The following is a 13,872-nucleotide window of genomic DNA, read 5'->3' on the forward strand; positions in this document are numbered from 1 at the left end:
GAACTTAACTCGACAAGTGTTCGTGTATGCAACATCTACTAATCTGACACTTTTTTTCTTTTCCACGATCTAACTCCGTATTTGGTCTATCCGGATCTATACGAGTAAATTTAGCTCAATTTAATACAATTCATATTCATTTCAATCCAATTCATATCTTAGGAAAAATTACCGTTTTTCCCATATACTTTTGATTAATTACCATTTAGTCCCTAGGCTCAGAAAATGAAATTCATGCAATTTAATCCTTGTTCCAAGCCTAGCTGATTTTTACATGTAATAATAGCAGCTCATGTATTTCATAAAATTTAGAATTTTTTCATAAATTTTACATCTTTTCAATTTAGTCCCTAAATCATAATTTTATTAAAATCCCCTTAACAAAAATTGTTTATCTATCAACAACCTTTCATTTTCTACCATAAAACTTCATAATTCATACATACTCGACCATGGAAAAACCCCAGTACTTTGATAACTTTGCAAATTAATCCCCGAGATAGCTAGATTAAGTTATTACGATCTCGGAAATATAAAAATTATTAAAAATGAAACAAAAATACATACCTAATTAAGCCAAAATAGTTTGCTTGAGCTCAACACCCATAACTAGGGTTTCCATGTCTTTAATTTGGGAAAGATGATGAATATGATGATATTTTGTTATTTAATTAATTTATCATCTTTAATTATTTCATCTTTTCAATTCCATCCTTTTCTTTATTAAATTTTCCAAGGATGAATCATCATACTTATCTACTAACTCCTCTTAATGGTCTATTTTCCATATAAGGACCTACAACTTTGAATTCCATAGCTATTTGATCCCTTTAGCTACTAGAATTCAACTTTTGCATGTTATGCAATTTGGTCCTTTTATCAATTAAATATATAAGCGATAAAATTTTCTTAACGAAATTTTTATATGATATTCCTATTATACAGTAAACTATAAAATAATATTAAAATAAATTTTCTTTCGAACTCAAATTTGTGTTCCTGAAACCACTGTTTCAATTTCACTAAAAATGGGCTATTACACATCTATTCAATCGTGGTCATATTCATCCAAATAATATTTATACACAATACCCCATGCACACACAATACATCAACACTTTGCCAAATTGATTCACCATTGGTAACACTAAATATGTAGTATTTTAATGACACAAAATTCATCCATTTAAGATTTGAGCTAGAGAATTCACTGAGGAGTCATCGCTCATTCCATCTTCCAAATCTTTTTCCTTTGCTACGCGAGCCTCTTTGATTAATACAATACAACACAACAACTATATCAGAATCCAACTGAGACCATTCATTTTCACAAAAACCATAATTTCTTTGCATGTAGAAGCCATTTGAATGTTTATTCGTCCATTTACCCCAAAACAGAACAGAACCAATAATTTACTAAAATCCTTAACTACTTTCTTTTCCTGAATCTGTTAATGCTAAGAGACTAGAAAATTTACCAGCATGCAAGATTTCCAATTTCTAAAACTTAATCTTTAGTCTCTTCCCTTAATGAATGAACATTCCTCAATTTTTCTCTCTTCCATAGCAAACCAGAGAAAAGAAGAACAAAAAAAAAAAAAAGAATTGTTATCAAAGAAGAATGCTTCTCATATATATAGTCCTTCTGACCCCCTATCACCAAAACCAATACGTAGCCACCTAGAAATACCTTAATCATTATGTCTCCCACTATTATATACTCAATTCTATATTAACGGGACTGTGGTTGAAACCCAACCTTTTCCAAAATCAGTCCGTTAATTAACTTTAATTAAAAAAAATAACCCACCAATTTAGACAACCTTTCAATTAAATCTACAAATTCTCCCTACAACTCAGTACTTGACAAATTTGGGTGTGACATTTTGGCATTTTAGGAAGGTATAAATGATAAAAAATAAATAAATAAAAGAAAAGAGACAACAGTCGTCATGAAATAGCATGAAAATTACTTGAAGAACACCATTGAAGCTAATTTCCAAGCAGTTATCCATCAAGATTCAAGAGTCCAAGTTGATTTCCAAGGGAGTTATCATGGGTTTCTTTTATTTTAGTGGTTATATTGTATTTTTTATGTTTCTTCTTGCAAGTATGAACTAATTTTCTTAATACCTAGGATGGATACTATTGTTTGATTTATAATTTTATACAATAAAAACTTAGTTCTTTGTTTTCAATTATGAACGCTCAATTGTTCTTGGGTTGATAATTCTAGGTTATTAATCTATGTTTGTTGTGCATAAGTTTAAGGTTGAATAGACCCTTCTTGTGGTTAAATCTTGCATAATTAAATGGAGTTGCATGCAATTCTAGAAATAGGACGACATAATTTTATCGAATTAGAGTCAAATCTAATAGGTGGATCCGTAGTGCGAATTAATGTGATAATATAGGTTTTAATTAGAAAGAAATTTCAATTAATCAACCTAGAGTTAGTTGCTTTTATGCTCGAAAGAGATATTGGCATAAATTAGGGATTTCTACGAGTCAAAGAAATTGCATAAATTAGATTGAGAATTATAGATGAAGTCTAGGTAGATTATTACCTAGATATGCATTTGTTAGTTAATTTTAATTTTAATCAACCTTTTGAATTATTAGGTTAAATAATAGGAAGACGATAATTAGTAGTAATTGTAGTTATTGAAGGAACAATATTTGTGGTCACCACAACTACACTACTAATTGATAGGTACACTTGCCTTAGTCGATTTATTAGTTAGTTTAGTGGACATCACTAAATTTATGTGATAATTATTTAAATATAAATATTATCATATTATATAATACAATTTTATAATAAAGTGAATTCGGACACTTAAAGCAATTTGCTTTAAAGTTAATTCTAAGTGTCAATTTCTATGAAGGTGTTGACTTTTATGAAATTTGATGCTTGAAATTATTGATGTTATACAATTTCATATATTTTGATAACTAGATTTATACTCAAATTAGTTTTGTATATTTTTCGTATTTGATATTTAAAAATGTATTTTTTTGTACCAAATCAAATTACAAAGAAGGGAACGAAATTACTTTAACAGGATTTTAACCATGTCAACCTAATTATGTAGCAATTCTTAAATATTTACATCCAAAAAAATCGAAACAACGAAAAACTAGGATGAAAAAAGGGAAATTCCAACAGCAGACCCTTTTAATAATGGCGAGGTAATTATGTCACAGTAGAGATAAACAAAGATTTTATAGGCGAGCTATGTTTGATCCTCTTGAGGCTTGTAAATAGCTACATTCAAAGACAATTGATAGCCCTCTGAATTGATCATCTCAAAGACGCAAACATCACCAATTTCCAAGTTATTATCTTTTGCAAAAGTCTTCCACCCATCAATCAACTTTGCTCTGGGGTTTGTTCCCTTTGCTTCACGATGATACTTGGTCAACCATGTCCTCCCATCTCCCACCGTGGACAGGATTGCATTACCACTCCCATTCCTCAAGTATTTCCTGGAAAAGTCCAATGGTATAGCCTGCCAACAAACATGAGGTAAGAAAACAGTAAATCACAATCTAACACCCTAATCTTATGTTCTGTATTAGAGAATAGATTCAAGTTTTCCAATGAATGCTTACCAATCTATACCCATTACTAACATAAGATGGCTGCATAGCAACAGTGAAAAATGGGTTCTGAGACTTGAAACCACTGGCTCGTTGAAGAGCTTTAGCTTTTTCGCGAGCTTGCAGCCGTTGTGGGCCTCTTGGCCTTGTAGATATAGCTGCAAAAGCAAAAGTTCATGAAATAGTGCAATGTAAGAGGTTTAACTTTAAGTTCATATCCTTGCATTGAAGGATGGTAATCTGTAATTTATATTTTGGATTCTCCAGCTTAAACTTAGTTTCATCAGGTATAACAACTTGCAATTCGTGTATTCCTGTCTCGTCTCATAATCGTGTTTTGATTATTTTACATTCTTATAATTTTTGACAAGTTAATCTATATTATATAAATTTTGACATGATGGTCCATTCCAAATGAGTTTGAGGACCTTGGAGATATACTTACTAGGTTGGACTTCCTCTTCAGTTTCTTGATATCCTATGGCAGGGAATTGGGCAGCGGGGCTAGAATTTCCAACATGACATTTGCCAAAATCATCATCAGCTTCAATTTTTGGAACCAGCCAATCTTTAGATGCAACTTGACTGGCTATAGCATCATCAGCTGAATATATTAAAAAAAAAAAAAAAAAAAAACAAACAAACTAGTGAATATAAATTTTGAAATATTTGTGTATTTAAGTGTCATATTTTGTATCTTGCTGTTAGTCATAGTTTTCATATCGCATCTAGTATTGTCAGGTTTTAGAGATATACTTACTAAGATTGACTTCCTCTTCATTTTCTTGATATTCTATAGTAGTGAGTTGGGCAGCAGGGCCAGAATTTCCAGCATAACAATTGCCAAAATCATCATCAGCTTCAATTCTAGGTACCAAGCAATTCTTGGATGCAACTTGACTGGCTTCAGCATCATCAGCTGAATATATCAGAAAAATATACTAATCAATATAGAATGTATCTTTCATTAATTTAACAGAAAATCAAATAGATTCATACTAACCTTGTGATGACAGAGAAGAATTAGCTCCTGGTGCTGCTGAAAAAATGGAGACCTTGAATGAATTTTCATGGCGGTTAATCAGCTCAAAGACGCATACATCACCAACTTCCAAGTTATTGTCCCGTGCAAAAGCCCTCCAGGTTGAGAATTCAGCTTTATGTTGTCCACCAGTGAATACTTTAACAGCAAACTTGACAACCCAAGTTCGCCCATCCGAAACTTGAAGGATGGCTTCCTCCTTCTCTTCGTCAAGATATCTCTTAACAAATTTGTATGGTATACCCTGGGGAAAGATAAGAAATCAAAAAACTGAGATGAAAAAATTCACAAGGTATCATTCTGATTTTTCATATTTCTAAAAATACTCGTATCCAAGTATTAATATGAATATAATCTTCGGAAAACTTACCAGGCTACATCTTAAGATCAAGTATCTGGGTTGCATTACAACCTTGAAAAAAGGGTTTTTAGATTTGAAATTACTAGCTTTCAGAATAGCTCTTGCTTTCTCAACAGGCGTCATTGGTCGCATCAAGCAATCATGATTAGACTCTGTGCTTCCCAGTGTTGATGAGTTTATGTTACCACCATTTTCCGAAGAGTTTATTCCACCTGATAAGTATCAACAGAAGAGTACGTTCAAACCTTTGCATGATATATGCTAACTAAATACTTATTCAATATATAAGCGCATAAAATTTGAACCCAAAAATCCGAACCAGTTCAATTTGATATTATCATCTTGTTAGACCCAAATTGAGAAAGTGAGATCAACTACGAATGTTCGACTAAATGAGCAAATGATTACTCACCCAATGGAGAACTACAGCTTGTATCTTGACGAACACGGTAAATAATTACTTTCAGCATGCTTTCAGTTTGCGAAATCAGCTCAAAGACACAAACATCACCAGCTTCCAAATTGTTGGCCAGCATGAATTGCCTCCAACCAATATGGATGATTGCTTTTGTGTACTTGTTTCTGCTTATATAGCGCCAGTACTGAGTAGACCAAGTTTTCCCTTCCGAAGTGCAAAGGGTTAAATCACCAAGATTTTCTTTTAGAAACTTCATAGTAAACTCCTTTGGTATGCACTGTGATCATTACAAATAAATAAATAAAGTTCAACATGCAAGAAGAAATATGCATGTAAGTTAAGTCAACTTTACATAAGAAGGGAGTATGGTATTACGGGTTTCATTAAAGCTTTTTACCATTTTTCGACCAGGGTTAATGTATGAAGGCTGCATTATAACCAGAAAAAATGGATTCTCTGATCTGAAGGAACTGGCTCTTTGAAGAGCTTTATCATATTCGGTGACTCCAAATGCGTGCTCATCCCTAGGAACCTTGGTTTGCATGTCTTCTTCTCTAGTTGATTCATCTTCCCAATCTTTTTCATCTGAACGAGTTCTCCCACAGAAGATCAACACAATGAAGGATCATAAAATAGCCAGATTTAGTAATATAAAAATTGCACTCATAAAATAGCCAGATTTAGTAATATAAAAATTGCACTTACTTTTGTCTTTTTGAGTGATTTTGAGTTTCTTCCGAGGTTTAGAACATGGTGGTCGTGATCTCTTCTTCTTCTTCTTCTTCTTCCTAGTCTCCTTGCATGGAGGAGTCTCATACAAGGTTCCATCACAAGTATCATCTTTAGCTTCTTTCTTGACAAGTTTTAGACACACTTGATCATCACTATTATGATCTTCAATATGGCTCTTGCATGGATATTCAATCTCCGATGCACTCATATCAAATATGAGCACCAGAAACTTGCCATTCCCTTCATATCTGAAAACCAAGAAATGCCCATACTGGAGAGAGTAATATTCTGCAAATGCTTGCCATCCATTTTGAAACCAAACAACACCATCAGATTTTGTCAGCTGGGCATGCCATGTATCACCACTTGGAACCGTTAATAATACTGAACTTGATAACCCCTTTCCATACTTCTTCACAAACTTTCTAGGAATCCCCTGTTAGAGAACATGTAAATCTCAGATAATTAGTGAGATAGCACTAGAATTTCAAACCGAAAATGAAAAATATTATAAAGGGAACAAAAGAGAAGAATGCTTACAAGCTTCTTATCTCGAATAGTGGCCTCCAAAATAATCTTGAAGAAATGGGGTGTCTTTGGTGCAAACATGGAACCGTTATTGGCCTTCTGGTTGTAAGAATTTGCAAGAAATCTTTAGTGAACAGCTCAAGAAAAGCTTGGTTTCTATGTTTCATGGATTATATATATATATATAAATAGCTTGATGTGTTGCTTAATTAATTCCCAGCTACCAAGACATGTTTCTTAACTTCTCATTAAATGAGAAAATTGTTTCAAAAAACTAAAACCCTTTTGGTTTAAATTGCTTAACAACACTAACTCAAATGGGCAATAATGTGGAGTTGGAATTAGAAACCCAACAGTGAATGATCAATTGAACTGTAAGGATTAAACTAAAAAATAATTCGAAATATAATCAAATAATTCAATTGTAACAACAACCTACCATAACTTGTTAAGTTTAAAATTCATTGACATAATGTACAAAGTTTTGAAGTTTGAATTCTATATGCAAACCAAATCCCATCTTTTATTATAGAATTTATATGATACAAAAACAATTAGAAGATGAAACTAAAGTTTAAAGCTACATCAGAACCTACAAATTATACACTGTAAAGTAAAAACTGACCAAAGAGTGTGGCATCGCAAGCTTGATGTTTGATGTGCCACTTTATCAAAAGAAGATGAGTGGGTTATCGATGTTTAGATCCAGCAGGGGAGATTAAAGAAAATAATCATTCAAACCTTGGTTGAACCACAAAACAATGGCGGTTTTTTTGTTTTTCTTTTTAAGTTGTGTAGCAATTGTTTTCGTTTGGACTCTTTTTGGTTGTTCTTTTAAATAATCTTTACAAAGGATTGTAAACGTAGTTTATTTCTTTCTAATTATCTTAAAATCTTATCTATATTAATGGTCATTAAATGAAAAGAAATCAAAAATTAAAATTGTACTAATTTTATAATATTTAAATTTATATTGAATTAATTTAAATTTAAATTATTAACAAAAAAAATTAGATTACTTTTGTTTTAAATAGCATATTTTAATTATTTATATAAAAGTAGCTTCATAATATAATATATACAAATTATTATTATCAATTTATTGAGTATTGAGAAAATAAACTATAGTAAATAGTTTAATTTATGAGTTATCAAATTTTATAGTTTTTGCAAATGTAATAATAATTATTCAAATTTTTATTAGCATAATATTTGAATTATCAAAATAATTGTGTTTATTGTATTAACTATACAAAATAAAATTATATTATATATTGAATATGATAAAATATAGTTTTATTTTATAATACATAAAAATAATTAAAGAGGTTGTATGCGATATTAAAATTAGTAAATAATAATAAGCATAATAAATCTAAAATAGCTCCAAGAACAAACCATCAAATACAATGTTGGTTGTCAACTTCATCAAACAGCTCCAATTTGGATTAAAATACTTTGACTTGTGTTTTTTCAGTTAATCAATTTTGATGAGTAAATGCTTGCGATGAATGGCGACTTCCAACAAGTTTCCATTTTCATTCATCAGCTCAAACACACAAACGTCTCCCACCTCCAGTTGATTGTCTTTCGCAAACTGTCCCCAACTCCTACTCCCAAACTTTGCTTTTCCACCTTTATTACTTGCTTTTCTTCTGTACTCAACTATCCAAATCCTCCCATCTACAACTCTCAGCACCATTTCTCCGCTTTTCTTCAAATATCTCTTGACAAATTCCACCGGTATATGCTGCCAACATGTCAAAATCTTAATAATAATGAATTCTTAATCAACAACACCATTTTCATACTGCCCTTTTCGTTTTTAAATAGCATTTGCATTGCAATATTGGTTACCTGAAACTCAGTTCGTATGAGGAATAATGAAAGAGCCATTTGCTCTACACTTGGATTATATAAATATGATTCAACTGAAATCTTACCAGAGAACTAGAAGAACCAATGTATGACGGATGTATCACAACACTGAAAGAGGGATTTGAAGTTCTGAAAGCACTAGCTCCTACGCAAGCTCTTTGTTTCCCGTATACAGGATCAGGTTTCGGACATCTCCGTGCACTTGACCTCCTTTCCCTATCATTCCTTACAGAATATTTGAGTTCACCTGTTAAGATTGAAATGGTCAACACAATATCTTTGGAAGCATAGCATTACATTTATCAAACTCAAAAGAACTTTTCAAACACAAAGATCACCACCAACTTCTTTTGTTAAATATTGGAAATTCAAGCTCTTCTTTTCTTTCTCCAGCTTAATCCCCTTAGCTTGATTGCTTTCACTTGGATTGGTTCTCATCAACTTACAAGGCTGAAAACTTGGAGATGTCATTTTCTTCTTCGTTTTCTGGTCTAGTGGAGAGTCATCCAAGCTCTCAATGTACGAGTCTGTTAGGTCTATAAATTCTCTGGAGCTGGGGGGACGTGCACTTTGTTGACAACTACGTTTAGCATCACTGACCAAGCTCCTAGTTTTAACTCGACTGACTATGCTCCCGAGAGCTGTTACAAATGATAAGAAGCAATAAGGCATCTCCATAGATGGTCATATAAATTAATCATTGAATCAATGATCTATAATAAGTTCTACTCACCTTGTGGCCCGCAGGCCTTGCTTGCATTTTTGACAACCGGATAGATTTGCACTTTCATTAAGATTTCAGGATGCTTAATTAGCTCAAAAACACAAATGTCACCAACATTAAGATGATTATCTTCCACAAATTCACACCACCCACCGTAGAGGTGTGCATTTGGTTTTTTATTTTCTGGATATCTAAAGAACTTGGCATGCCAAGTTTTCCCAGTGGAATTGCACAAGGTCAGATTACACTTGTACATTGTCAAAAATTTCCTTGTGAAGTTCGATGGTATAAACTGGAATCCAAGAAGGGAATATAGATCAGAGTATAGACTGAATAATTTTTTTATCTTAAGCTACTTGGAGTCCGCAAAATGAATGGTTTAGAGAATAGCCAGGTTCTAGTTTTGAAAGTTACCATTCTGCATTTACCAAGAACGTATGATGGTCGCATGACTACCATAAAAACTGGGTTTTCAGTACTTTTAAAAGCACTAGCTATCTGAACAGCATGCGTCTTTTCAATGGCTGTCAGCCGTTGCACACAACTTAAAGCCTCAGTTGTCACACTTCTCTGAGCTGTAATTAAAAAAAAAATGACATGAGCATCTCAATTTGAGAACCTCAAAAGCAACCCACTCCCAAAATTGCAATAAGAAAGGCGTACCATCAGAGCTAATGCCTGAAGATAAAACCTCTAACTTTGAATTTTGTCCATGTTGATTAGGAGAATTGATTCTCATTTTCTTCTGAGGCAGAGAACATGGCAAATGTGATTTCTCTTTACTTTTCCCACTCACTGAAACATCATCAAGAAGTTCGACAAACATATAGTCATCCTCTTCATTGCTATGGATAATATCTATGGCTATGCAGCACTCTACAAGGGAGCTAATGTATTTGACTTCTCCACTCACCTAATCTTAAGGAAGACCAACTTGCAATATCAGTAGCTCTTTGTTTCTCAGTTGGAGTCAATGGTTGCATCTTGCTCACAAGGTCAGGTTTCAGACATCCCCAATCACCTGAAACCCCTCCATTATCATTTTTTGCTAAACATCTGAATTCACCTGTTAAGATTGAAAACTTTACAACAGCTTTGGAAACACACAACATCATTGCTTACTCGAAATCAAAAACATTCAAAGAAAAAGATTATTACCCTTAAGTTCTTTTGTTGAATTTTGGAAATCGATGTTCTTTTGTGTTTTGAGCTTTGAGTCTTTAAGTTCACTGGAGCTGTAGGGGCATCGAGTTTGTTGACAATCAGGTTCAGTAACACTGACCAAGCTCCCGGTTCTAAGTTGACTGGCAATGCTATTATCAGCTGTTACAAAATCAGATGATAAGACCAAACAAGGCATCTCTATAGATTGTCATATAAACAAACTGATCATTAAATCAATGCCCTATATAAAAGGTGCTACTCACCCTGTGATCTGCAGGCATTGCTTGCATTTTTGGCAGCCGGGTAGATCTGCACTTTCATTAAGATTTCAGGTTGCCTAATTAACTCAAAGACACATATGTCACCAACGTTAATACGATTATCTTTCACAAATGTCTGCCATCCACCATAGAGTTGTGCACTAAGTTTTTTACTTTGTGTATTCCTATAGAACGTCACAGGCCAAGTTTTCCCAGCAGAATTGCATAAAGTCAGATTACAGTTATGCTTTGGCAAAAATTTCAGAGCAAAGTCTAATGGTATGACCTGGAGGAAAGGAAACCAGAATATGAAATGTTTTCAGTCCAAACAAAGAGTAAATAGTTCCTAATCCATGTTCTTACTTTTATATATTACCATTCGATATTTATAACAAACAGATGATGGTCGCATGAGCACCATGAAAACTGGATGTTCAGTACTTTTGAAAGCACTGGCTATCTGAACCGCCTGAGCCTTTTCAGTGTCTGTCAACTTTTGTGGGCAGCTTAAAACCTCTGTTTTCACGCTTGGACGAGCTGCAATTACTCCAACCGATATATGATCATCCCCATCCCCATCATCATCTTCAGTGCTAGTATAGGGATAATCGATCTCCGAAGCACTTTTATCAAAAATTAGGACATGGAAACGATCATTCCCTTCGTATCTGAAGACCACAAAAGACCCAAATTCAAGCAAGTAATGCTCTGCGAATTCTCGCCAGCCATTTTGCAAGTGCAGCTTTTCATCAGTACTCTTTGTGAGTTCCACCTGCCATATTGCACCATTGGGGACCTCAAGCTTAACAGGGCTTGAGAGCTGGTTTCCATATTTTCTCACAAAATTTCTAGGAATCCCCTGGAAATAACCATATACGGTCATGGTCAATGAACTTCATGAGTGAAACTGATTACAAAGTAGAAAAAAGAAAACGAGAAAAAGAAAAAAGAAATACTTACAAGTCTCCCATGAGTTATAGTTTCCTGAAGAATGACTTTGAAAAAATGGGGAGTTTTGGAAGTAAACATGGAACGATGAATGATGGAAGGCTGTTGAGGAGTATATTCAATGGTTGCCTACATAAACAAATAGACAAACAAATGGTGGAAGGCTGTTGAGGAGTACTGACTCCTCCATAGTTTCTCGTTTAACAAGAACTGGGAAATCCATTTTTCAAGAGCAGAGCAATAAATTCAATTTTAATTATAGTAGTAAGTAGCTGGAAAGGCAGATTAACAAATTAAAGCATAATTAACAAATTTATAAATAAATAAATTTAATAATATTTTAAAAATTTTAAATAATAATTAAAGCATTCACAGTATAATTTGAAAAACAACATTATCCAACATAATAAGGGATAATGGCATATTACCCCCTGTACTTTACCAAAAAAGTCAATGTGGAACCTATATTTTCCAAATGTTCAATGTGCCCCTGTATTTTTATTCCGTCTTGAGTTTAATAGTGTTAATGTGTGACGTGGATAACTCTTATCAAGCCACGTGTTAATTTTCTGAAAAAAATCAACTCAAAGGACTTTAAAACAGTTTTACAATTTTTTTCTTTTCCTAGCAAAAAATAAAAGGAAAAACGTTTTTAAATTAAAAAACATCTTGAGCAGAAAACAATCCTACGATTTAATGAAAAAAAAAAAAAAACAAACCAGATCAGATTTCATGGTTGTGGGATTAGAGAGGCCATTTCAAAAATTTGACTGGTAAAAGGTCGGAATCGGTGAGAAGAAGCTGCCGCTGTCTTTCCATTTGTAAGATGAACTGACAATCGAAAAGAAAAGAAAATTCCAAATTAGAGTTGAAGTCCAAGAAAAAAAAATTCAAGGTCATTGAAGAAGATGGCTCTGGATGAGCCTTTTCCCTTTTTTTTTTTTGTTCTTCCTCTTTAATTTTCCATTTGTGGTTGGATTTTTTTACCTAAGGATTAATTATTTAAGAAATTCTAGAAAAAAAATTTACCCAAAGATAGTTTTCTAGAATTTCTTAAAGATTTAATCTTAGTTTTCTAGAATTTCTTAAAGATTTAATTTTTTTTTTGTTGTATATGTGTGAAAACTATCTTTGGGTTTTTAAAAGAAAACATATTTTAGACTTGAATTTGAGGTCCCTTGGGATTTATTTTTGATACATGGATTTAAATTTGTATAGTTGTTAAAAATTCAAAAAATAATAATACGTTTGTGATATATAAAGTAATAAATACCTAATTAAAATTATATAATTTTTTATTTATGTAAGATGAATGTTTAAATCGAATAATCTTTTCTATTGTCCTCAAGTTCAGTAATTTTGTAATTTTTCTAAACTTTTAAGTTAATAAAAAATATCTTTATAAATCTTCGAAATCAGAGAATTTTTTCTATAACTTTATCTTAAATTCAACCGTATGAAAAATGATAACCAAGCCTCTCTTATATATAGAGAAAGTTTAGAGAGTTCAACAAAATCAAATAATAAGTATTAGATTAAATCTAATATTAAATTAATAAAATATTTATCTACAAGATAAATATTAAATTAAATTTAATATTAATATAATCATTTAATATTAAATTTAATAGTAATTTATTAAATTTGATAGTATTTTATTAATTTAATATTAAATTTATTTAAAATAATATTACTTTTAGAATAGTTAATATGAAATTTAAATTATCCGACGAGAGAGTGTGATTCTTCCACTACTCAACTGCCGAAAAATCATGATTCTTCCACTGCTCAACTATCGAAAAACCATTACCGTCAGCCACTGGATTGTCGTAGTCACGATTAAATCGACACCGCTGGCAGGTACTGAATATCATCAACACGAACACGACAACTTCACGATACCCCAAACTAATTCAGCTCTTACTAGTTCAGTTTGGGCCAATGACGGCTCAACAGGTTCGATCCAGCCAACGATTTCACATACTGAGCCCGGTTCGACTATTTTTGAGTCTCGATCTTGGTTTTTTGTTCTCGACTCTAATTTTCAATCTCAATTCTAATTTTCAAGTTCAATTATCTATTGTGCCAATTGTCTGACTTAAAAATTAAATTTCAAAATTTTCATATTTATTTTAATTAATTTGATTAATTTAATTTTTCTTAATCAAAATTAATTTTCCCAAAATCACTAAGATTTTCCAAAATTAAATTTTC

The 13,872-nt window shown here is 32.4% G+C and overlaps 2 protein-coding genes across 2 annotated transcripts; both read right to left on the reverse strand.

The window, feature by feature from the left end:
• Positions 1-3,236: 3,236 nt before the first annotated feature.
• LOC108477957 (uncharacterized) lies at positions 3,237-11,934 on the reverse strand. The gene is made up of 21 exons (XM_053022888.1): positions 11,671-11,934; positions 11,087-11,569; positions 10,714-10,996; positions 10,445-10,609; positions 10,200-10,352; positions 9,950-10,081; positions 9,701-9,861; positions 9,296-9,578; positions 8,901-9,203; positions 8,628-8,809; positions 8,258-8,434; positions 6,697-6,783; positions 6,130-6,592; positions 5,822-6,009; positions 5,419-5,701; positions 5,016-5,218; positions 4,607-4,889; positions 4,364-4,522; positions 4,049-4,207; positions 3,616-3,761; positions 3,237-3,512 (listed from the first exon to the last, which is right to left on the reverse strand). Exons 1-21 carry the CDS (start codon positions 11,737-11,739, stop codon positions 3,237-3,239), a joined length of 4,638 nt encoding a protein of 1,545 aa, XP_052878848.1. The 5' UTR covers positions 11,740-11,934.
• LOC108478214 (B3 domain-containing protein Os11g0197600-like) lies at positions 8,066-9,561 on the reverse strand. Its single transcript, XM_053023420.1, has 4 exons — positions 9,296-9,561; positions 8,901-9,203; positions 8,628-8,809; positions 8,066-8,434 (listed from the first exon to the last, which is right to left on the reverse strand). Exons 1-4 carry the CDS (start codon positions 9,540-9,542, stop codon positions 8,162-8,164), a joined length of 1,005 nt encoding a protein of 334 aa, XP_052879380.1. The 5' UTR covers positions 9,543-9,561; the 3' UTR covers positions 8,066-8,161.
• Positions 11,935-13,872: the final 1,938 nt, after the last annotated feature.

This window comes from Gossypium arboreum, chromosome 12, assembly GCF_025698485.1.
Source record: "Gossypium arboreum isolate Shixiya-1 chromosome 12, ASM2569848v2, whole genome shotgun sequence".
In the NCBI taxonomy this organism is placed as follows: Eukaryota; Viridiplantae; Streptophyta; class Magnoliopsida; order Malvales; family Malvaceae; genus Gossypium; species Gossypium arboreum.

Bases quoted from the DNA above. Each gene is read 5' to 3' on its own strand.
- LOC108478214 (XM_053023420.1), bottom strand. From the start codon at position 9,542: ATGTACAAGTGTAATCTGACCTTGTGCAATTCCACTGGGAAAACTTGG. The intron at 9,204-9,295 runs GTGAGTAGAACT...CATTTGTAACAG, and splicing joins CAAGGCCTGCGGGCCACAAG to CTCTCGGGAGCATAGTCAGT. The intron at 8,810-8,900 runs GTGATCTTTGTG...CAATCTTAACAG, and splicing joins TTTAACAAAAGAAGTTGGTG to GTGAACTCAAATATTCTGTA.
- LOC108477957 (XM_053022888.1), bottom strand. From the start codon at position 11,739: ATGTTTACTTCCAAAACTCCCCATTTTTTCAAAGTCATTCTTCAGGAA. The intron at 10,997-11,086 runs GTAATATATAAA...CCTTTCCTCCAG, and splicing joins TTTGTTATAAATATCGAATG to GTCATACCATTAGACTTTGC. The intron at 10,353-10,444 runs GTAATAATCTTT...CAATCTTAACAG, and splicing joins TTCAACAAAAGAACTTAAGG to GTGAATTCAGATGTTTAGCA.